This window comes from Toxorhynchites rutilus, chromosome 2 (assembly GCF_029784135.1).
Source record: "Toxorhynchites rutilus septentrionalis strain SRP chromosome 2, ASM2978413v1, whole genome shotgun sequence".
NCBI lineage: Eukaryota > Metazoa > Arthropoda > Insecta > Diptera > Culicidae > Toxorhynchites > Toxorhynchites rutilus.
The window spans coordinates 244,607,194-244,631,033 of NC_073745.1; the positions used below are offsets into that span (position 1 = coordinate 244,607,194).

The following is a 23,840-nucleotide window of genomic DNA, read 5'->3' on the forward strand; positions in this document are numbered from 1 at the left end:
ATCCCCGTCCGGGATATCTTAGGTAGCCATGATCCTGATCTTCTGCTTCATCTATACCTGTTCCTCAGAAACGCCGATGTCAACGTTTAATGATGTTTCCTTCGTTGTGTCCCCGTTTCATATCCCTCCTATCCGATCGATAAACTTTTACTTAGTCGCGGCAATACATACACACACTCTTTACAGATACACGGGCCAAAGGTTGTGCAGTCCACTGATTATTCAACAAGAGCCAAAGGTTGTACCGCTCATGACAACTCTACACGAGCTGATGATTGAGCCGGCTAGTGACCATTCTATCCTGGATTCCTCGAGTCGAGAAAGACGCACCACGCTAGATATGGGGTACAGACTAGGGGGGCGTTGCTGATTAATGGTCAGCTGCATCCCAATAGGAAGTATCCCGTGTCGGGCACACGTACAGAGCATCGAAGACACGGACATACCAATTATGAGAACACTTGTAATACTAACCTCGAGTCAACCGCGAGTAATCGGTTACATATTACTAACATAGTCTAAGCAAACATTGTCAAAATATTGAACTCCCGGCCCCGTTAGGCTGACGCCATATGAGCCTTAATAAAATATATATTTTTTATAAAAAAAAAAAATATTCCGCAATAATATTGACAATAATAATATTTGGGCCGCTTTACGGGAGTTATCCATGGTTATTGTGGAAGAAAAAGAAATGGATAAACTCCTAATCACATCACTCACCCCAGTGAATCCTGATTCTTACCTTCCTTCACTAACGACAATCCCTCCCATGATAAACGCTAGGGAACCACGCTATAGAGGCGACCCTTCCGGCCTTCGGGCGGCGAATATCATACTAACATTCCTTCCCTTCCTCTGGTGACTGTAAGGTCGTGGCCGGCGTCGTTATTGACTATTTAATGCTCGAATCACCGAAACTTGCACAATGAGAATGATTTGCTACTCCCAAGCGTCATTCGGTGTGTCCTTTGTGCAATTTCGCTGGTTCAGGTCAATCACGGAGAGCAACTACGAAATGTACAGTCTACCCAAGCTCAAGCTCAAGCTCCATAACAATTCATTACAGTGACAATTACTAGCTGACCCGGTGAAGAAGTCTGTATCAAGTAAACACATTTCAGTCGGAACAATAATACCCCCGACCTGCATGAATTTGCAATGCCGATTTCTCTAACACTGCTTGGTTTTGAAGTCTGTGTTAGGGAACACATTTCGTTGAGAATAAAAGTCCCCATACTTTCATGTTATTGCAATGCTGATTTCCCTAAGGCCGCTTGGTTATGATGGATGTGTTGGGGAAACCGTAAATCGGGCCAATCGAAACGAGGTAGTTAGGGCGATTAGATAACGCTTAACATTTTACAGTTATTCAATTGTTTACCTAATGAAAAATAACATTTTATTAATTGCGATACATACGTAGAATAATTCCCTATCAATTGATGCAAATATCATTCCGATTCAGTAAGAAATGTTCGAGTTATAAGCATTAGGAATCATTCAATTTTTCCTGCATATTCTGTGTTTAGATTTTCATTTTACCCCCCATATACTCCGGTTAGACGTAATCCCACGTCAAAAAAAATAATCTCCAAACGGAAATACCTCGTTCTGATTGGTCGAAATTGAAGATACGGAGAAATCGGCATTGCAAATACATGTAAATAGGGGGAACTTTTGTTCCTACCGAAATGTGTTCCCTAACAGAGGCATGAGATCCAAGGTGCCCGGGAGAAAAATTAGGGCAAAATGTAAGGGAACACCGAAATGTTTTCCCTAACTAAGATTTCTAAATCAAGGTGCCTGAGGAAATCGGTATTGCAGATACAGTGTCGTTGGTCCAATTAAAATTCGCATTGAAGCAAATAGCATCGTGTTGGGTTTGGAGCGAAAATAGAAATTGGTTGAATAAGAATGTAAAAATGAAAAAATAAAAAAAAAATAAATGTAAAAATTACCTTCTTCATATTGTTTCTCTATAATAAAGTAACATGTTTTAACTGATGAGAAAAATCGATAATTGTGTTCGTTTGAGGAGGAGATCTGGCGTAGTGGTAACATCCGTACCTCTCACACTAAAGATCACGAGTTCAATTCTCACTCTCGACATTTTTCCAAAAATTGAAGATAACGTGACGAACCAGCCAAAATGTGTTGAAATTCACTATAATAGAGAAAATAAAATAAGTGAAAACAACTTTTAAAGTCAAATGGTTTGTTTGTGAAACCGCGGGGCATATTATGAAACCATTAAATGCGAATAATGGAAATCCAACGTGAACCATTTTAGTCTCATCAATGTCCTTGATTATTGAAGGAAGGGGTATGATAATTGCTAACTGCTAGTTGCCTAATTATGTTCTAGCTTTTAGTAATTATCTGTATTATTATTACGTTTATTCACAAAGAAACCGTTTAACTTGAAAGGTTTTTTTTAACTTATTATATTTTCGAGTTTTTAGTACATCATTTGTATCATTTACATATTTCTCTATAATAAAACCATTTAACTTTTTTTAAATTTTTATTTCTTGCTTAATTTTCCTCTGAATATTTTTATGATGTACTGTATTCTATTTTTCAAATAATTTCATTTGATACCGACATTTAAGGGATTGCAAAATTACATGGTACCTACCCCACATACATTCAAATATACAAACAAATAGATCAAGCTGAATGAAAGTATTTGAAAAAGTAATTGGTTATTTGAGGATCGCGGTCATCTTGGATTTGGATTTTCCATGATCTACTATGTTCTAATAGCAATTTAATTTGATACCCATATTGATGAGGTATTGTAAAAAAAAATTCATCGTTTCACCATTTTATAGTGGTGGTCATTTTGGATTTGAATTTTTTATAATTAACTATGTTTTTTTATAGTTTTTTTTTTAATTTTATTCTTTTGTACATCGGTTGTTCGCCCAGGGCCACAGAAGGTGGCTTTCATCATCTCATTTCACTTCGGTATCTTATATCTTGAAACGCACCATTCAACGACTAATCATCATCCTTCTGTAATCATCATTCGTTTGTAAATACTGGTAGAGTGAATAAACAATACCCAACAACCAAACAAAACGGCCCGAGTCACCAAATCATTATCAAAGAGTTAACGATGTAATTTTTCAAACATATCCAAAATCAGCATGCAACAGATATCCTAACGGAATCCAACGTCAACTATGCGGTCGTGTCTCGGATTCAACCCGTTCCGTGTCCCTCTTTTCATTAAAGCAATAAATTAACCTTTTACAGAATTTATTTGAGTTTTCAAAACTGTCTTTCGATTTGCGGTAAAATAATTATTTATTGAATTATTCATCATCAAATACGATGGGATAATTTTTCATTCAAAAAGAAATATCTCTGTGTGGGAAGATCGTACAGGAACGTTCTAGGAATCAAATAAAAGGAGGTTTATAAGGTTAATTTTATTTGTTATTGAATGGGTTAGCAAAAATTGCATTGTCTACAAAAACTTTGGAAAAAAAAGAAAAAATAAATTTTTTATCTCTTCCCGATATTGTTTTCTACTGCACTTACATCCACCAAGATAAAAATATGCACGATATCAGCGGAAACGAGCTCGCGGTCAGCATTTGCTGAAATTATCTTCAGAAAACAGATACCATTTTATCGATTCAAATAAAAATTTTATGCACTCTTCGTAATTTTCGTTTGTTTTATTAAAAAAAATGAAGTTGCTGTGTAAACAAAATCTAATTTCTATCGAGCATTAATATCTTTTACATATGGCATTATGTGTCTGTGTATCTGTTTGAACCGGTTTTGATAGAGCCGTTGACCACGTTATCAAATTCATCGCTGTCGTAATCCAAACCGGCCCTTTGCTCACTGATAGTTAGTTACTACATGTTTCGATCATTCATTGCGATCGTTTTGTGGTTTGCGTGAAAAAATTGACTAAAGCTAATTGATTGATGGATGATTGCGGCTAGATCTCTTCATGAGATTGTTGAACAAATTTTGTTCCGAAGTAAAACGAAGCGTTTCTGTCATCAAAAATCCCATAAAATCAATTAAGTTCATAATAATTCATGTATGTTTTTATTGCAAGTTTGTTTCAATTGATTAATAGTGCTGATCAATTTTAACGTAGCTCTCTCCGTGTGGGTGGTGGGCGTGTCCCTTCCGTTGAACATGAGCCTGGAATCCAGTTTTATGGTCTGAGGTATAGTCAACAACACGATGCGTTCCATCGGCTTCATCCAGAGTGTACTGTCCCTTCACCAGATCTCCATCGCGATGTTCCCACTGGCTTTTGTGATCTTTGGTGTGTCCATCCTTTACCCCGTATTCGAATTTGTATTTCGGATGGGAATGGTGGTGATCCTCGTGATGACCGTGATGTCCTCCGTAGTACTGAGCCGATGCGATGACAGCAAGACAAGCAATCAGGAAAACTATCTGTGGGGATCGATAGACAATAATAATTTGAGATCTTTATTAAATTTGTCCCAGCATACTTTACACATCTTCGCTCTACAATTGATTAGTTGTTTGGATTCCTACTGAACTGTTCTCAATCGACTGATATTGTCCTCTTTCAATTACATCCTATTTATACAGCGACACTGTCACGTAACTTACTTGATCGAAACAAAGTAATTTGTTCCAAATTAGCACGGTTACTACTATTAGGCTACCTCTCGGGTTATAAAACTCGCTTTCCGTGTCATAATAACTTACTATCTCGCGAAACACTGAGAAATGCCCACCACGTTAAGGTCACGATCATCGAACTTTGAATATGGACGAATTAGTGGAAATGAAAATCATTTGCAAGCATTCCACAGTGGCTTGCGTGACATTGGCGTGAAATTTGCGATTAAATTGTTGATTAAGCTCTGTGCGTCGCCGAATAAGTATAAAAACCTTTGATCAACTGTAGATAGTATCATTTCCCTCACAGTAGTTTTCCCAGATTAGTCAAACACAACAAAGTACCATCATGTTCAAGGTAAAATTATCAAATCTAGAGCTATTTTCGAATAACATTTTAAGTCATCGATGAACAGATCATCCTTCTGGTTGTCTGTTTGACTGTTGTTACATCTGCTCAGCACTATGGAGGACATCACGGCCACCACGAGGATCATCATCATACCCATCCGAAATATAAATTCGAATATGGCGTCAAGGTTGGACACACCAAAGATCACAAGAGCCAGTGGGAACATCGCGATGGAGATCTGGTGAAGGGACAGTACACTCTGGATGAAGCCGATGGAACGCATCGTGTTGTTGATTATACTTCGGACCATAAGACCGGATTCCAGGCTCATGTTCAGCGGAAGGGACACGCACATCATCCACACGGAGAGAGCTACGTTAAAATTGATCAGCATTATTAAGGAGATGAGATAAATTTTGTGGTGTTCTGAATCAATAAATTACAATTCACTTCGAAACTTGCCAAATCAGAAAACACGTCACGTTTTTATGAAATAAAGTTAACGTTAATAACTATTTTTACTGCGAACGGATTTTAACGATTTGCACACTAATCGATTCGGAAATTTTCTAAGATTTGTTTGATATGCTATAGGGTAACATGGGGTGATTTTCTCATTTCCCTTTATTTCCCTTTATCTCAAAAATTACGGCTCAACTTGTATTTGTTATAATGTCATTTCCTTCTATTGTTGAACCGTATGTACCTAAAGTAAAAAAAACTTTGGTAAAACTTCGCAAGTAGAGGGAACATGAACACAGCAAGCACTTTGATCGTCAAAAATCTGAGTTTTCCGATAGTGGTTTTAAGGTTTTTCCCGCTAATTAAACAAACTTTTCGTGTTTTGTGCAGTAAAGTTCTGTTCGCCTACAGAAGAGGAACAATTTGATGTAGCGAAACTGTTAGTTTGATAACAATAAATGAAATTAATTGCATTTTAATTTTTGCGTGTTGTGTGGGGTGACATGGACACGTTTCTGTGGGGTGAATTGGTCCTACAGGTTTGAGACTTTTCTTTGGTCTAATTGATTCCAGATGCCGCTGAATTACAAAAAGAGGATGGACAGACATCGTTGGAAGAAGGAGGAGCTTGAAAGAGCAACGCAGGCCATCGAGAACGGATTTTCTTTGACCAAGCATCAAAAGTGTTTGAAAATGCTCGATCAACAGTGAAAAGATTCATGCAGAATTCGAGATGGTGTCAATCCAACTTTTCTGGTCTGGAATCTGGCCAAGGAACCTGGTATCGATCCCAAAACAATGTTACTGATTGTAACATTATTCCAAAATACTTTACATGAACATAAGTATGTTTTTTTTCGATGAAACACACACTGGACCAAATAACCCCGCATCAAATTTTAATGTCCAAAAATCATCTCTTTTATTTTATGATATATTTGGTAGATTGAAGCTTTATATAATGATTAAACATTATTTATTGGGAGAAAACAAGTGTAGCTCAGTATACAATGCCACTTTTTTATTTAGACCGTATTGGTTTGGAAATATTAGGCGATTTGCTTAGGTGGTCCAAATTCCCCCCTGTTCCCCTACATTACAATCCCATAGTCTGTATATGGTTTAAATTGAAGAAAATTGGAAGCATTCCCATTTCCCCATACATTTGTTCTGTCCATTTGTGTGCTTTCCCGAACAGAGCTATCAATAACGGGCAACTAATGCAGCTGCTAGAATAGGAACAACGAAGGGGGATAGCGAATAGAGAATATTTGCAAAGTAAACTCCACTCTTGCATAGTAAGTAAGCTGTAGCTAGCGTATAAATATTGCATCTCCTCTGAGGAGAATTCTCATGATCATTCTGTGCCCGAAACAAACAAAGGTCGCTTATTCTGCTCGTTTTGTGTTTTATGTTTCCCCTCGAGCTGTGAAGGCAAGTGAATATTTCAATAGAAGTGCATCTAACATTGCAATTAAAACAACCATCTGAGGCATGGTATAGCCATTAGTATTTGGCTATGTGTGTGTTGCTTGTTTCCGTTGCGCGAAACTTGGAACTTGTTCATTTCTTGTACATGTGAAAAGCACACCTTCGATACTTTTAGTTTCCCCTCGTATTCGCTCTCGTATGCATCGGCTCTGCTCTAATGCAACAAGCTCATAGCTTTGTTGACGGTTTTGACCGAGAAGCGATGTTTCGTGTTCTGTTCTGTTCTTATTTTTGAAGGGACTTTAACCCAAAGGTCATTCGTCCCTGTAATGGCGATGCACGGAAGATGCCTATCGTTAAATAAAGGGTGTGTCACATCAAATTGCATCACGGAAAAAACGCTGTAGAAATTTAATTTTTAGGAATTATATCTTCAGCTTTCGCTTATAATCAGATAAGAGTGTATAGGTCACGTTGGCCATGCTTCACTGTCAATTTTTCGTAAATTTGGAAAAATGTCGTCGAACGAAAAAGAGTGTCGTGAATTAATCCTGTGCACTCATTTCGAGAATCCGGAGTTGTCACATCGGGACATCGGTAAGATGCTGGGAAACGTCCAATCCACGGTCAGCAGAGTACTAAAACGATACTTCGAGAACCTAACCATCGACCGGAAGGTGAAGAACGGCAAAAATGGATATTCCGTCAGTGAAAAAGATCACAAGCGCGTAGTTAAGCAGTTTAGACGTGATCCGAGAAGTTCGGTCCGGGATGTCGCCAATAAGCTGAATTTGTCATGTTCAATCGTCCAGCGGACCAAGCAGCGGGAGGGCCTGCGTACATACAAGGTCCAGAAGGCTCCTAACCGCGACGAAAGGTAAAACATGGAGGGGAAGACGCGAGCCCGGAAGCTGTACACCGAAATGCTGACAAAGCCGCATTGCCTGGTAATGGACGACGAAACCTACGTCAAAGCGGACTTTCGTCAGCTGCCGGGCCTGTTGTTCTTCTCCGCAAAGGACAAATTCAGCGTTCCGGAGGAGATTCGCAAGCAGAAACTATCCAAGTTTGCCAAAAAGTACATGGTGTGGCAAGCGATCTGCTCTTGCGGAAAGCGGAGCGCCCCCTTCGTGATGACCGGCACGGTAAACGGGCAGGTTTACCTTAAGGAGTGCCTACAGAAGCGCTTACTACCACTATTGAAGCAGCACGAGGGCCCGACCATCTTCTGGCCGGATCTCGCTTCGTGCCACTATTCAAAGGACGTGTTGGAGTGGTACGAAGCCAACGGGGTCACCTTCGTGCCAAAGGAAATGAACCCGCCCAACGCGCCGGAGCTTCGCCCAATAGAGAAATATTGGGCGATTATGAATCAGGTCCTCCGGAAGAACCCAAAAGTTGTCAAATCGGAGGCGGACTTTAAGAGAAAATGGATTTCTGTTAAAAAAAAACTACAACCTGACGTTGTACAGAACCTTATGGACGGGGTAAAGAAGAAGGTGCGAGCATAAGGGCTTGGGCTCGAAGTATGAATAAAAAGAAAATGCCAAAAGTTGTGTAATAGTTTTTATTTTACTGTCTAAAATTTTCAAAAGGATCGGTCTACTGGACGAATTTCTACAGCGTTTTTTCCGTGATGCAATTTGATGTGACACACCCTTTACTCAGTGCAATGTGTGCATTGATATAGAGAAACAAATTGCGACATATGACCAATTAGTGTATTGTTCTCGCAAAGGCAAGAAATAATCGTTGCTTCTCGAAATGATTCTACAAAACCACGCAAGCCATTAAACCTTTTCAGGGTCCAGGGTCGGAACTTTTTACTAAAGAGTTATTTATGAAATTTAGACGTATTCGCAAATAATATCCGAAATGATAAACCAACAAAGTTCAAAAAAGAAAGATTGCGTAGTCCTACGTCCTAAGCGATCGTGTCTCGGATACAACCCCTCGATTTGCAGATTTAATTCTGTTTTCTTACTCCAATGTCGCACAAGCAACTGCGGAATGCTTTGAAAGGATTCACTCAAAATATTAAAACCAATTAAGGAAAATAAGAACAGTGTAAGCTTTGTGATATATGTTGAACCAAACTGCAATATAGGGACGCGTTAAAACAACAAGCATAAAATGCACATATTTATAGTTTTGTTTTTTTTTATTTGATATTTTTTTCAAACTTTCGTAACCTCGTAACGATCGCAATTGCAGGCCGTGTCCGGAGATCTAATAAAGCGGGATTTCCCTTATAACTTCATGGCTTCATGCCTTCATGGCTACTGACATAGGCATTGGGTTCAATTCCCGATCGGTCTAGGGTCTCCCCGGGTTGGAAATTCTCTCGGCATGCCATGGAATGAATACTTTTCAAAGGGGTTTTCAAATGGTGCTCCGCGGGAAATTTGTGCTCCGCGAAGTTATAGCAAATGCTCCCAATTGAAAACCCACATTAAAATAATCATCCTTTAATTGTTCTTCCGATCAGTAATCTATGTCTGCGAGAAAACCAGCCCGTTTTCCTTTCAATTTAGTGTGCTAACTGGTTAGTATGATGTAGTAAAGAAATACAGTAATTCAATTATTATCAATAAGATAAGGATAGCTCCAAGTATGTTAAATAAAGCGTCAAATTTCGATCAGAAATACGACATTTCTTTTTCCCCAACCCTATATATTGCCACCAACAGAAATTTTTTTGCCGCGCCTGTAATATTATTTTAATATTTTGTTTAACACGTTGACTGCCACCGAGAAGCAACCAACATTAAAGTTTTTTATTTGGTAGAATTAATCGTATCACTCACTTTACTTGCAATATAAAAATGCCTCCGACTTGCATATATTTGCAATGCCGATTTCGTCTGGGCACCTTGGTTTAGATGTCTCTGTTAGGGAATACATTTCGGTATGAACAAGAACTCCCCCTACATTCATGTATTTGCAATGTCGATTTCCCCCAGGCAGCTTGGTTTTGATTTCTCTGTTAGGGAATACATTTCGGAAGGAACAAAAACTCCCCCTACTTTCATGTATTTGCAATGTCGATTTCCCCCAGGCAGCTTGGTTTTCACGTCTCTGTTAGGGAACCGCCGCATGTGTCGTCAATTTCGACCAATCAGAAGTGGGTATTTCCGTTAGGATATGGGTTGAGATTTTTCAATTGTTCGATAGTTAGTTTCATGACATATATTATTTTCTTCAATATAAAAAATTGTTATGGAGTTCCGAGATCGATTGACGTAAAAATTTTATCAATCCATCATGAAATGACTGAGCAATAAGCATTTGAAATTGGACAATTTTCACGATGTGCTCGATTTTCGATTTTCAATTTGTACCTCAATATGTTCTCGAAAGTCGTAATCCTACGTCAAAATATTAATATAATTATTTTTTTTATTATAATATTTAATTTTTGTATAACCAAAGGCACAAGAAAATGAGCTTACAAGGAAGCGCCAAGTTTTCGGAGTTAAAGAGCAACTATATTGTAACAATTTTTTTCCACTTTTTCAATAGTTCATTTTTTATCAAAGATAATTGGATTTGTCTGCATTTTTGTCGACTTTTTTGTATTTAATTGAGAATTTAATTGAACATTTTCACGAGAACATCGTTTGATGTTTGTGGAAGAAGAGACGGTTTGCTGACGAGCAATGACCATGAAGTGTCTTCCTCAAGGCAGGTGAAGAAGGAGTTTGGATTGAGTTTATCCACAAGGGCCCTTCTCAGAACTAGAACTGCACAAGTTTGAAGTCTCTATAATTCAACACAATCAATCAATCAACATGTTTACGTCTGATGTATAAAACATGGTTTAACAGCTATTTCTCCTTATCATATATCGACGCATCATACTTAAACTTGATGTTTGCAGACATGTGCACCAAACCACTTTCTTCAGTGTTCAGTAAATTTTTGGGATTAATTTTCTTAATTGTGGGAATACCACATGACCACCAAGGGTAGTTGTGGCTAGAACTTTACCTCAAAACATCACTACAATGGTTCGTTTATCAAGAGAATAGTCAGAAAAACAACATTGTGCAGCTCTCTGAATTCCTCATCAATTGGTTGAATCATTTCTCTGGGAACCAGATTAGGGAATATTTCAGTAAGCGGTAGAATGGTTTGATGTTTTTTTCTGATGACATTGGACAGGTCAGATTTATCATAACCGACTCGTTGAAGTTGAAATTGAAGTTGATGCATTACATTACCTTTAATTTCGTTGAGCCGATTAACAGATATTTCTCCATCGTTTACGTACTCCCTAATGAATTGTTCAGCCGTTGTCCTAACTTACACATTTTTCGAGCTCTCGTAATTTTGTTGATTAAACGCAACTTCCCTCAGATCTTTTAGCATTCGCATGAATTCATTTGTGAAGAACCATATCCAATAACGTGCGGAAGAGTCGTGAAATGCTCGAATGAAGAATCGTTGGGTCTCTCACTTTGAAATACCTTGTTCATGTTGTTCAAAGTGCATCCGTGGCCGAGTAGTTAGCGTCTCACATTATCATGCCGGGTGTTCGGGTTCGATTCCCGTTCTGGCAGGGGGATTTTTCGTCAGAGAAGTTTCCTTCGACTTGCACTGTGGTCAAGCTTGCCCTTCGGAATACATTGAAGGCGTGTTATTTGGCTTAAGAAATCTCAACTAAGTATCAATAAATAACGCTAGTTAATTACGATTTACGATTACGATTTCGTATGCATACTGGTATTCTCATCAATCAGGACAAAATGACACTATTTTTTAGATTTATTTAATTTGCACTAGAATTCAATTTCACAGTCCTTAGATAGGAGGGAATCAAAAATCACGTTTGATGTTATTTGCAATTTATTGTTTCAGAATGGGAATTCGGGAATTCTTCTATAAGCATCAGTAATGCTGATCAATTTTCACCCAGCTCTCTCCATGTGGGTGATGGGCATGTCCCTTCCGCTGAACATGAGCCTGGAATCCGGTCTTATGATCTGAGGTGTAGTCAACAACACGATGAGTTCCATCAGCTTCGTCCAAAGTGTACTGTCCCTTCACCAGATCCCCATCGCGGTGTTCCCACTGGCTCTTGTGATCTTTGGTGTGTCCATCCTTGACGCCATATTCGAATTTATATTTCGGATGGGTATGATGATGATCCTCGTGATGTCCGTGATATCCTTCATAATACTGAGCTGATGTAATAACAGCCAGGCAAGCGACCAGGAGCATTATCTGAGAATCGACGATATAAAAATATAACTCGAAAATCGCTTGTGATTTGGTAATTTTACCTTGAACATGGTTGTATTTGGTTCTGATTTCTTCGAACAAGCGAAACTATAGTGGGTGGTGAACTGATACAGTCTACAGCTGATGCTAGGTTTTTATACTTCTTCGGCTTTGCAAAGAGTTTCGTCAACAATTTCATCGCTAATTTCACGCGTCTGTCACGCAAGTCGCTATCGATTTTCGTTTTCACTAATTCGTTCATAAATGGTCGATGATCATGACCCTGAAATGTTGCACATTCCACTACGTTTCGCGGGATAGTAAGTTATTTGGAAACAGAAGGCAAGCTTCTAAATCAAAGAGGTAGCCTTACCGCGGGGGTTGTACTGATATGAAAGTTTAACTTTGATAGGTACATTGCCATGAGCAAAAGCTTCATAGAAGCAGTTTTCGAATACATGTCATCTTATATCGGATATCCGTCCACAGAACGAATTGTTGCTACCACAATCGAAACGACGTACACGACTTCCGTGTGTCCGAAAGTGTATTAAAATCTAATATGAAGGACCTATGAAAAGTAGCATGCAGATTTCAATTTCAAGATTTCAATTATATTGAATGGTCTTCGTCCAATACAACGCGCACAAATAATTAGGATACTTTTTCTCTTTCTTCATCTTGATTATGACAAACCAATCGAATCGGTTGAATAATAAAGATTAATTAAACTCATTAAGTAAAAAAAAAACCGGAAAATGACACTCATTAAATGTTCACTCGACCAGCAATTACCCCACATACAACATCGTTTAACATTACCAAATTTTGGGCAGTATACGAAGGGCAGAACAATTTTTTTTTAAACATATTGAGTAACTGAAACGGGTCAAAAATGAGGCCCTTTGACGACAGTGCATGACATTTGTGGTCCTGCCAAAAATTTCGTAACGTCCCAATTGGTGATAATTGACTGAATCAATGGTATTGTTTAATTATGCAGCTGCCATGAGCAATTTATGTCCCCGGTTGAAATATGTGTATGCTTCATCGTGACCCACTGACAAGTTCCACACCAGAGCGATCATTTCACCTTTGCTATCACATCACTCTTCGTTGACTCTCGAACTCGACGAGTGACAAGCGTAGAAGCGATGAAATGGCAATTATTCTGTAACCCCCAAGCGTAATTGATGGTATATCCGAGGTTATTAACATATTTTGGAGCAATGCAGTTGGCAAAGTTTGTGACCGAATGAAACGGCCACAGGCGACGAACCTCGTTTTTTTGGTTGGATTTTATACTCACGATATGATTTGTATTCAAACTTTTAGTAATTCAATATCATCACTTTTCTTTCGTTTCAGTACTTCGGTGTGCCAAAACAGCAAAACATCTACTCCACCGATTCAACAAAGGCTGTGAACAATAATCTGTGAGCTGAAGAAAGAGCGTGAGATGAAGACGGCTGTCAATTGCTGTCAACTGCAAACAAAATCCCACACAAAAAAAGCATTTCGGCAAACGTAACTTCTTGCTGCAACCAACCGGACGTAAGGCATTGTTGGCAGACTGTAAAACAGTCCGCAGCATACCGGTACAACTTGAAATTTTCGAAGAATGTGACGTGAAACTCATTTAAATTAGGTTACCTACTGGATTGGTCAGATCCTGACGATATCTATTACCTCTTTTCATTAGACGTAAGATCAAATATCACAACAGAAATGCATTCAAAGTGAAATGAGTTGTTGAGCTATTGTAGATTTGATAAAAATTTCAGGTAAGAAAATGTAATTATTTGAAGAATGAACTGTAAATAAATGTATTATAAACCAATGGAACTCGTTCCTCATCTGCATCCGAAAGTTTATAATGTTGAAAACAATTTAGATCTGAGTATGGTGACTGAAATATGGTTCTACATCTATATCTATATCTGCCCCATTTTTCCAATTTTTGTTTATATCCAACGTGGTACTAAAGGAGGATATGATTAAAAATTCCTTCTTCACATACAGTCAAATCTGAACTATGACAGAGATATTGAATTTTTCTTCTCTCCTTTTTTTTTACATGAAGTACAGTACTTTACAGTATCTCGTTTAGACTTATATTTGTCTGTTTTTGAAAAGTTTTCCCTGGAGAGTTTGAAATCTTTCTGAAAAGCAGTGTTTGCCAAATGATCCACTCATTGAAAAAATCGCTTTCGTTCGTTCAAATATGATCTTTCAGGAAACATTTCCCCCAGCGGTATTCTATTGTTGTTATGTGCTGCAAATCACGACACAAAAGAGAACGAGACAATTCTGCATCGGCTCGCACTTCATTGCACACCAGCATGCAAACAAAGCTATCATATACGCTTTCAGTGCAGAAAGCTTATTTTCTTCTTTGCCTCTAACATATGCATACCGACCTCTCCATGCATCATGAAACAGCAGGATCATACCGACAACGCAAAGCGAAAGATTCATATTCAGCTAATGTAGCAGATCCTGATTTTTAAGTCTCAGAGAGTGCAAACTATATGATTATTTAGCTCGATAGAGGCTAAGCGAAGGGTAGTCAGATTATATTTTCCATTTTTAACGCCGCTATCCCTTGAAATGTGTATATTCATATAGACCGCATAGTTTTACTAGCAACACCGCTCCAGTGAGAAGCAAAAACTCTCGCGTTTTATTTCTTTTCCCATTCGCTGCTCTCCGCAAATGGTGACGTAATGATGACGTAATTTTTCTTGTATCATTTATTGCATTACACTTGTCTGTGCAGTGGGTTTCGCTATAGTAAAATGAGACGATATATGCGGTTCAAACTTGTATGCAGGCTTCGAAAATAGTGTGCCATGTTTGATACAACTCGAATATGCAAACAACAGTCTTCGTTCCTCTCTTAGTTTAATCACTAAATGTTACAAAAGTGATTGCTGACATTCATACAAATATCTGAATGATCCTCTCATATTTGGTTATATGTTCGTGAGAGTTTACTTGTATGACACATTGTGTATCATTTGATTTTGATCGAAATCCAAACACTGCTGAAAAGTTCCAGCGTGGTTCTTTACTAGGGGTATTGGAAGCAAATTGGTCATGGGGGGCAAAGTAGTCACCTGCTTGTTTGGTAGTATAACTATCTATCTATATATATAAAAATGGATTTCTGTCTGTCTGTCTGTCTGTCTGATTCTTATGAACTCGGAAGCTACTGAACTGATCAACATGGAAATTGGTATGTAGGGGTTTTTGGGGCCGGGGAAGGTTTTCGTGATATTTTGAGACCCCTCCCCCCTCTCTAAGGGGGGCTGCCATACAAATGAAACACAAATTTCTGCATTACTCGGAAATAAACCAAGCAAACGAAACCAAAGTTGGCATGTGAAAGTTTTAGGGTGCAATAAATGTTTCTATGATGGTTAGACTCTCCACCCCCCTCTTTAAGGGGGGGGGGGTCTGCCATACAAATGAAACACAAATTTCTGCATTACTCGAGAATTATTCAAGAAAATGAAACCAAATTAGGCATATGGAGGTTTTTGACGTGCTCCCGTGACCGAGTGGTTAGCGTCATAACTAACATGCCGGGTGTTCGGGTTCGATTCCCGTTCTGGTCGGGGGAATTTTTCGTCAAAGAAATTTCCTCCGACTTGCACTGTGATCACGCGTATTCTAGAGCTTGCCACTCAGAATGCATTCAAGGCGTTATTTGGCATAGAAATCTCAACTAAGTACTAATAAAAATGATACAAGTAATACTACGTTGAGACGGCGAAGTTCCTCTAGGAACGTAAGTGCCATTGAAGAAGAAGAAGAAGAAGGTTTTAGGGTGCAATAAAAGTTTCTATGGTGGTTAGACTCTCCACCCCCCTTTTTAAGGGGGGACTGCCATACAAATGAAACACAAATTTCTGCATTACTCGAGAATTAATCAAGCAAATGAAACCAAATTGGGCATATTGAGGTATAAGGGTGTAATAAATATTCTATGATGGTTAGACTCTCCACCCCCCTCTCTATGGGGGGCTGCCATACAAATGAAACACAAATTTCTGTATAACTCAAAAACTAATCAAGCAAATGGAGCCAAATTTGACATGTGAACGTTTTACGGGGCACGAAACGTTTCTATGACTGTCATACAAACAAAACACAAACTTCTGCATAACTCGATGTTTTTGGGTATGAGAAATGCTTCTATAATGGTATGACACCCCTCCCTCCTCTGGAATGGAGAGAGGGTCCCATTAAAATATTACACATATTTCAACCAAAAATATTCCAACCAAACAAGACAATTGAAAATTTTCGGAAAAATTTGAAGGAAAAAGGGAAAATCCGGAAAATTAAATTTCCATATGTTCTACAATTACATAGTGACAAGTGCTGTTAGTCCATTTGATGTTTGCGATAGCGAAATTGATCTTTGTTAGAAACTGGAAATTGAAATTTAATGTGATGAAACGCACTCCTATATCTTCTTCTATCTATACCAAACAAAAGGATCGCCGGATGTGTTGATAAGAGCAGAACTCGAGAAAGGAATTGTCCGATTTAGGGTTGTCTATATTCTATCATATTTTTTGTATAAAACATTTATTCCATGTGACGGAGAAACATGTTATTTGCAAGTGGTTCAATAATCTTGAACGAGAATTATATCTGAAAATAATCTGATATTATAATGACGAGTTTTATAGAAATACTAGGATTTATAGTAAAAGGTAAATTAAACGGGGTCGAATAGAAGATCAATCAATGAACAGTTCTGCGATTGAACCATGAACTTGCTCATAGTAAGAAAACGTGATTGTTTGAAGGTATTGATAACAAAAAACAAATTTTGGGCGGGACGAAGTTTGCCGAGTCAGCTAGTTAACTATAGATACCGTATTGATAATCACCTTATGTTTGAAGCATTTAATGACTTTTGAGTCACCCTGTACTTTAGTAGAGCTGTTGCATGTCAAAATATAAATAAAAACAAAAATCGGTGGCCATTTGGCCGTAGTTCTGTCTGCGTGTTATCTAAGGAATTTCTTAGAGGCGAATGAACTGCAAAGTTTAAAGTCTCTTAAAAACAAAGAAAGAAAGAAAGAAGGAATTTCTCGTGAAATTTAGTTTATTAAATCTGATATGTTAGAAAAATCATCAGTTTAGACGACTGGAGAAGATTCTAGGAGAGGTGAACAGATATTTTGTTTAATCTCAGCGATTAATTAGCATAGAAAACACTTCGATGTTTGGGGGCAAAGTGGTCATAGGTGAATAACGACTTACAATGTTTTGTTTAGTAAATCTGATATACCTCATCACATTCTGCTCTTGAAGAGGATCCTTTTGTGGCCTAGGAAAACATGCCACTCCAACTAAACCAAGTCTCATTATACGGAACGTTATAAGTTTCTTACTCCGTTTTTGTATACATGAGAAAATTTAAATTGAGACTATACGTGAATAGGCCAGGCTTATTTCATACATGTACCTACTATATAAAATATGATTTGAACAAATTTCAACGGATAAAACGCATAAATATATCCCATTTAGCTTGATATGTGCGAGTGACCACTTTGCCCCTACTAGATGACCACTTTAACTAGAAGCAAAAAAAAGGTCGATTTTTCACTTTTTTTCTAATGATGAAAAAAGTACTATTTTGATTTTTTTTTAGTAAAAGTCGTTTGTTATCTTGAAGAACGATGAGTTGAACTATAATATTCTTCGAAAAACGCGAATTGAATCGGTATTTGTACACTGGAAATGGGCATATTCCTTAGGGTGACCACTATGCCCCCACTTCCCCTATATGATTTTACCATCGCACAATGGTCCAGGAGATGCATTTAAGTGGAAATTAGCATTTAGAGCTCGACGGTTATTCTCTAGACAAAAACTGTCTTCGACAAAGTTGTTACATATGATAGAGCGCTCATTCTCATGTTATCAAAAATAGGGTGACCAAAATTGACGATGAAATAAAAAATACAATATATACAAAGATACGAATAACTGAATAACTTTCTTACCTTTATAGATAGAAGTAAACATAGTTCGACAATGTTATAGTCCCAGTTATTTAGGACATCTTTGTAGAACAAAGTTTTTTTGTATCTCTGGAAATAACCGATATAGCGCATTTTTTCTAAGTTGCGTTAGGGTCACCATGAAAAAAAACGGTTTTTGTACTCTAACTTTTATATTTCAAATTCTGCATGCAAACTGTCTTCAAAAGACTTTTAGAGCTTATTAATACAAATGTTTTGTGATGCAGAACTTGTCAATATCTCAACTTCACTCAAAGTTATTGATATTTCTCCAGAAAAAATACGCTTTCTGCAATTACTTGTCATTCTTTCTGGGGCAAACATAAACAAAGTTTATTAACGGCATTTGAAAGAACATAATTCACTCTACATGACGTGTGGTTTTCAAAACTATGTTACTTTTCATGTTTGAATAAATTAAAATTAAAATCATGAGTTTTTATGTGAAAAATCATCAATAACATTGAGTAGGATCAAGATGTTAACAAGTTCTGCATCGCAAAATGTTGATCTTGCTAAGCTCTAAAAGTCGTATGCAGACAGTTTTGATGTAGAATTTGAAATATAAAAGTTAGAGCAAAAATGCCCTTCTTATGGTCACCCTAATGCAAATTAGTGAAAAAGCGATAAATCATTTATATTAAAAGATAGAAAAAAGCTTTGTTCTATAAAGTTATTAAAAATAATTTGGGCTACAACATTGTCGAACTATGTTTATCTCGATATATAAAGATAAGAAAGTTAATTTTTTTTAATTTCATCGACAGTTTTGGTCACCCTATTTTTGATAAAATAAAAATGAGCGCTCTATCATATGTAACAACTTTGTCGAAGACAATTTTTGCCTGAAGAATAAATATCTACCACAAAGATGTTTTTAACCAAAGTTCATTAGGGTAACCATGAACAAAACGGTTTTTTTACTCTAACATTTATTAAGGGTTGGGGAAAAAGAAATGTCGTATTTCTGATCGAAATTTGACGCTTTATTTAACATACTTGAAAATATCCAATTTAAGTCAAATATGCAAAAAACTCAGACAGCCAGTTTTCGCAAGCCTCTTTTTAGGCCAACTTGTGGTACGTTTTGCGTTTTGCATGGACCGGAAGAGATGATAATCACTTGGAGCCAGATCCGGCCTATACGGCAGGTGTAATAGGATATCCCATCCGAGCTCCCGTAGCTTCTGGCGCGTCATCAAAGATGTGTGAGGCCGAGCGTTGTCTTGGTGGAAAACAACACCATTCCTATTGATCATTTTTGGCCGCTCCTGGTCATTCGCCTGCTTCAAACGGTCAAGCTGCTCACAGTAGAGAACCGAGTTGAGGGTCTGGCCATAGTTGAGCAGCTCATAGTGAATGATTCCCTTCCAATCTCACCTACCACACAGCAAAACCTCCTTGGCCGTCAATCCGGGCTTGGCGATGGTTTGGGCCGGCTCACCGCGCTTCGACCACGACGTTTTTCGCTTTAGGTTGTCGTACGTGATCCACTTTTCATCACCAATCACCATCTTCTTCAAAAATGGGTCGAGTTTGTTCCGTTTCAACAGTGCGCAGGCGTTGAATTGGTCTAAAAGATTTTTTTGCGTCAACTCGTGTGGCACCCATACATCCAGCTTTTTTTGGAATCCAATCTTCTGCAAATGGTTCCAAACGGTTTTATGGTCTATACCCAGTTCCTGACCAATCGAGCGAGTGCTCACATGCCGGTCTACTTGGATGACTTCAACGATTTATCGGTTTTCACGACGATTGGCCTACCAGTACGGGGTGTATCTTTGACAGCCACTACATCAGAACGAAATCGACCAAACCAACGCTGTGCTTTACGAATCGTTACAGTATCGGGTCCATAAACTACACGAATTTTTTCGGCCGCCTTCGTTGCAGTTTTACCTCGCAGGTAGTAAAAACTTAAAATATGGCTTGGATGGTGGACTCCATCTTTGACGCGCTATAACTTGAGACTGAAAAGGACAATCACAACACTGTCAAAACCGACACTTGTAGCACTGATTGTCGTCGTTAAATAGACGTATAGTATGACCCGCTGCGATAAGTACAACACAAGATATGTTTAAGTGTTGCCATATATTGACAATATACGACATTTCTTTTTCCCCAATCCATTATTTTCTCATAACTTTATTATTATGAGTATCAAATGAAAGGGCTTGACTAGTAGAATATGGTTATTTATGAAAAATGCAAATCCAAGATGGCTGCCACTACCAAATGGCGGACTACATATTAAGTCAAAACCCCATTAATATGAGTATCAAATGAAAGGCTTGAATAGTAGATCACAGCTATTTATGAAAAATGCAAACCAAAGAAGGCGCACAACATATCTTCTCAAAATCCTATTATTATGGGTATTAAATGAAAGGGCTTGACTAGAAGAACACAGTTATTTATGAAAAAAAACCTCAAAACTCCCATTAATATGGGTATCAAATGAGAGGGCTTGAGTAATAGATCAAAGTAGATCTTGAAAGATCCAAATCCAAGATGGTCGCAATCACAAAATAGCAAATTACTTTATTAAATGGTTTTATTTAGCTTGAACCGTTTGTATTTATGTAGGGTTGTCCCACAATAATATAAATTTGACCAAGAGGAACTGACCGAATTTATAAAACACCTGTATCTCTGCTGTCATTTTAAAACTGCTTATCCAATGATCTTGAAAAATCCAATTTGGCCGCCGCTACAGAATAGCTGATTCCATATTATCTCAAAAAAAAAGTTGATTGGGATTTTATTAAACGAACAAACTTGACGTGGAGAACACATTGTGTATTTTTTGCAATCCATTCAATGTCGGTATCAATTGAAATGATTTGACTAATAGAATACAGTACAATGGTTTTATTGTAGAGAAATATTCGAAATAAACAGGTAATGTACTAAAAACTATAAAATAATATAAGTAAAAAAACTTTTTAAGTAAAATGGTTTCATTGTGATCAAACATAATAATGTACTTAAAGCTGGAAAACAATTAGGCAAGTAGCAGTTAGCAGTTTTCACACCTCTTCTTCATTAGTCTAGGGAATGGAAAAGACTAAAATAGATTTCCATCTTCCACAATTATCTTCATGCACAACTCTAACATTACGACTTCGATGTTGTTGAAAATTCGAGTTATTTTTTCTTTAAATTCCTCCAAATTTTGTGGCTTATTAACATAGCAACGGTCTTTCACATACCCCCAGAGAAAGTAATCGACGACGAGAAATGTAATTCTTACCACAAGAGGACAAAGTTTCATTAAGGATTCAGTTGCTCGAGTGATACGATTTCACTGAAAATACACGTTCTTGTAAATTGAACATCTTGACACTAAAAACCATCCGATCGGACTGAACGAGTAACCGAATATTATCGTCCCGAAATGGAGAATGCAGTGTTACCATCGACGGAGCGAAAATTTTTTTTATAAGGAGCTGTTCGTTTTTTTTGCGTGACCGTTTAATCTGAAAGACCCTGTATTATATTAATGCCTTAAGTATGCTAGTCTAGAAATTTAGAAAACAAACAACATGACAACAAACAACTGAAGTATAAACATTCAAGAATATACTATTGGAATTTTCATTTGAGCTCCCAATATTTACCGAGTTCTAGTCATTTTAAGTGATGTGGTATCTTATTTAGCACGGCCTTGACTCAAAACTTCAAACGCTTCTTTCTCGAAACTATTTCCTTCATGCTCACGATATCTCAAGTTTTACTGAACCGATTTATTTCAATGTGATGTGAATAAATCTTTATACTCCTCTATGGAAAAAATGGAAATGTTATAGAAAAAACGTGCTAAAAAATTATAGAAGGTTGTGTCCAAGACACGACCACATTGTTAACGTAGAACTACGCTGTTATATGTTCAAGTCCTCCGTTTTGCGCTCTTCTCTGGAATACGCGTAACCACAGTGCAAGTCGAAGGAAATTTCTTTGACGAAAAATCCTCCGGCCAGAACAGGAATCGAACCCGAACACCCGGCATGATAATGTGAGACGCTAACCACTCGGCCACGGGTGTAGAGATTAGCTAATTGTTATGAATAGCATATCAAACAAATTTTTGAGAATTTTCGATTCGATTGGTATGCAAATCATGAGAATTCGTTCCCAGTGAAAAAAGTTATTAACGTTAATTTTATTTCATAAAAACGTGACCTGTTTTCTGATTTGGCACCCTTCCTGAAAGACGTAGTTCTACGTCAAAAAAATGATCGCCGAATGTGTTGATAAGAGCAGAACTCGAGGAAGGAATTGTCCGATTTAGGGCTGTCTTTATTCTATCATATTTTCTGTATAAAACATTTATTCCATGTAACGGAGAAACATTTTATTTGCAATTGGTTGAAAAATCTTGAACGAGAATTGTGTCTGAAAATAATCTGATATTTTAATGATGACTTTTGTTAGCAATACTAGAAATTTTATAGTAAAAGGTAAATTCAACGGAGACGAATAGAAGATCAATCAATGAACATTTCAGCGAGAACTATTCTATCTATTCGATCTGAAATGATAAGAGTTAGGAGTCAAAACTGATCCAAAAATTAAAGTCAACCTTAAACATGTTGGAATGCACTAGGTCCTAATGTTCTCTAGTGAAACACTAAGCAGTTAATGATATCGAACAATTCTGTCTGTGCTGCGTTATATACGTCAATCGATTTGCTACCGTTCCATAATTGTTTCCAAAGTTTTCCCCTTAGCATATGCCGACATACTCATGGCTGATAGTTTAAATTAAATTACCTAAACGACATTGCATGCCTCAAATCATGCGGAACGTAAAGTGATGGTTGAATTGTTTGCTATTCGTTTGATACCAGGAAAATTTTGAGTGACAGGTTAATGTTTTATTATACGACAATGTCGTTTTTCAACTTATCCATGACTTTTACAATAAATACTACAATCATTATCATACCAACCTTACGAGATTCATACTGCGTGCGTGGAAGCGCAACCGAAGCAACACAAAATTCAAATGGTCAAACCTGTTCGAATCATGCTGTCCACAAATGACAACCATGCAATCGGCGTTAAGCAAATAACATCACCTCGGATATATCTCGAAATTAGCATTATTCTAGGCAGTAACAGATAATCACAGATCTCAGTCATCGCGTTAAGTACGGTTCCATTAGCTTTATTTGGCTTAGCAATACCATGAAAGCGGCGCGAGCGCAATATAAAAATTGATGATGTCGCCCGGTATCGGGTGCTCAGTTACCATCAATGCTGTTGATTGGAATGTGAGAGGTAATTATACATTCTAATTTTATTGCCATCCCACAATCGATTTTGTTCTTGCCTCGAGCAAAACAGAAAAAAGTCAATGATGATGACGATGATGAGAGGAGAATGGAACTATTCTTCGGCGTTCAATAACTAGATCGAATCTCCACTCGTAAAAGATGATTGTCCACACACCAAACTCATTCCAGCCTGCGAGGACGTCACTTTCACACATTTCAGTGTGATCGTTAAATAATTGAGTAGGAATGACTAGTTTTCAACTTTAATTAGTAATGCTATTTGAATGAATATAAATTCTCTCGGATGCTGCGTTCCGCTCCATCCGGTGACAAAATGTTTTTCTTATATTTACAAAAAATATCGAAAATAGCAGAATATGTTGCAAAGCTTTCATACTGTACCAAACC

At 37.6% G+C, this 23,840-nt stretch overlaps 3 protein-coding genes across 3 annotated transcripts in view; 2 read left to right on the forward strand and 1 right to left on the reverse strand.

Moving 5' to 3' along the window:
* Positions 1 to 13,940, forward strand: part of LOC129764553 (uncharacterized) — a 132,007-nt gene extending 118,067 nt beyond the window's left edge. Inside the window, exon 5 of the mRNA XM_055763755.1 lies at positions 13,469 to 13,940. Coding sequence (XP_055619730.1) covers positions 13,469 to 13,540 — 72 coding nt within the window. The 3' untranslated portion in view covers positions 13,541 to 13,940. The remainder of the gene's footprint in view (positions 1 to 13,468) is intronic.
* Positions 4,102 to 4,548, reverse strand: LOC129764560 (cuticle protein 19-like). The gene is made up of 2 exons (XM_055763762.1): positions 4,497 to 4,548; positions 4,102 to 4,437 (listed from the first exon to the last, which is right to left on the reverse strand). The coding sequence occupies exons 1-2, from the start codon at positions 4,503 to 4,505 to the stop codon at positions 4,102 to 4,104; spliced, it is 345 nt and encodes a 114-aa protein (XP_055619737.1). The 5' UTR covers positions 4,506 to 4,548.
* Positions 4,982 to 5,384, forward strand: LOC129764566 (cuticle protein 19-like). Its single transcript, XM_055763767.1, has 2 exons — positions 4,982 to 4,990; positions 5,049 to 5,384. The coding sequence occupies exons 1-2, from the start codon at positions 4,982 to 4,984 to the stop codon at positions 5,382 to 5,384; spliced, it is 345 nt and encodes a 114-aa protein (XP_055619742.1).
* Positions 13,941 to 23,840: the final 9,900 nt, after the last annotated feature.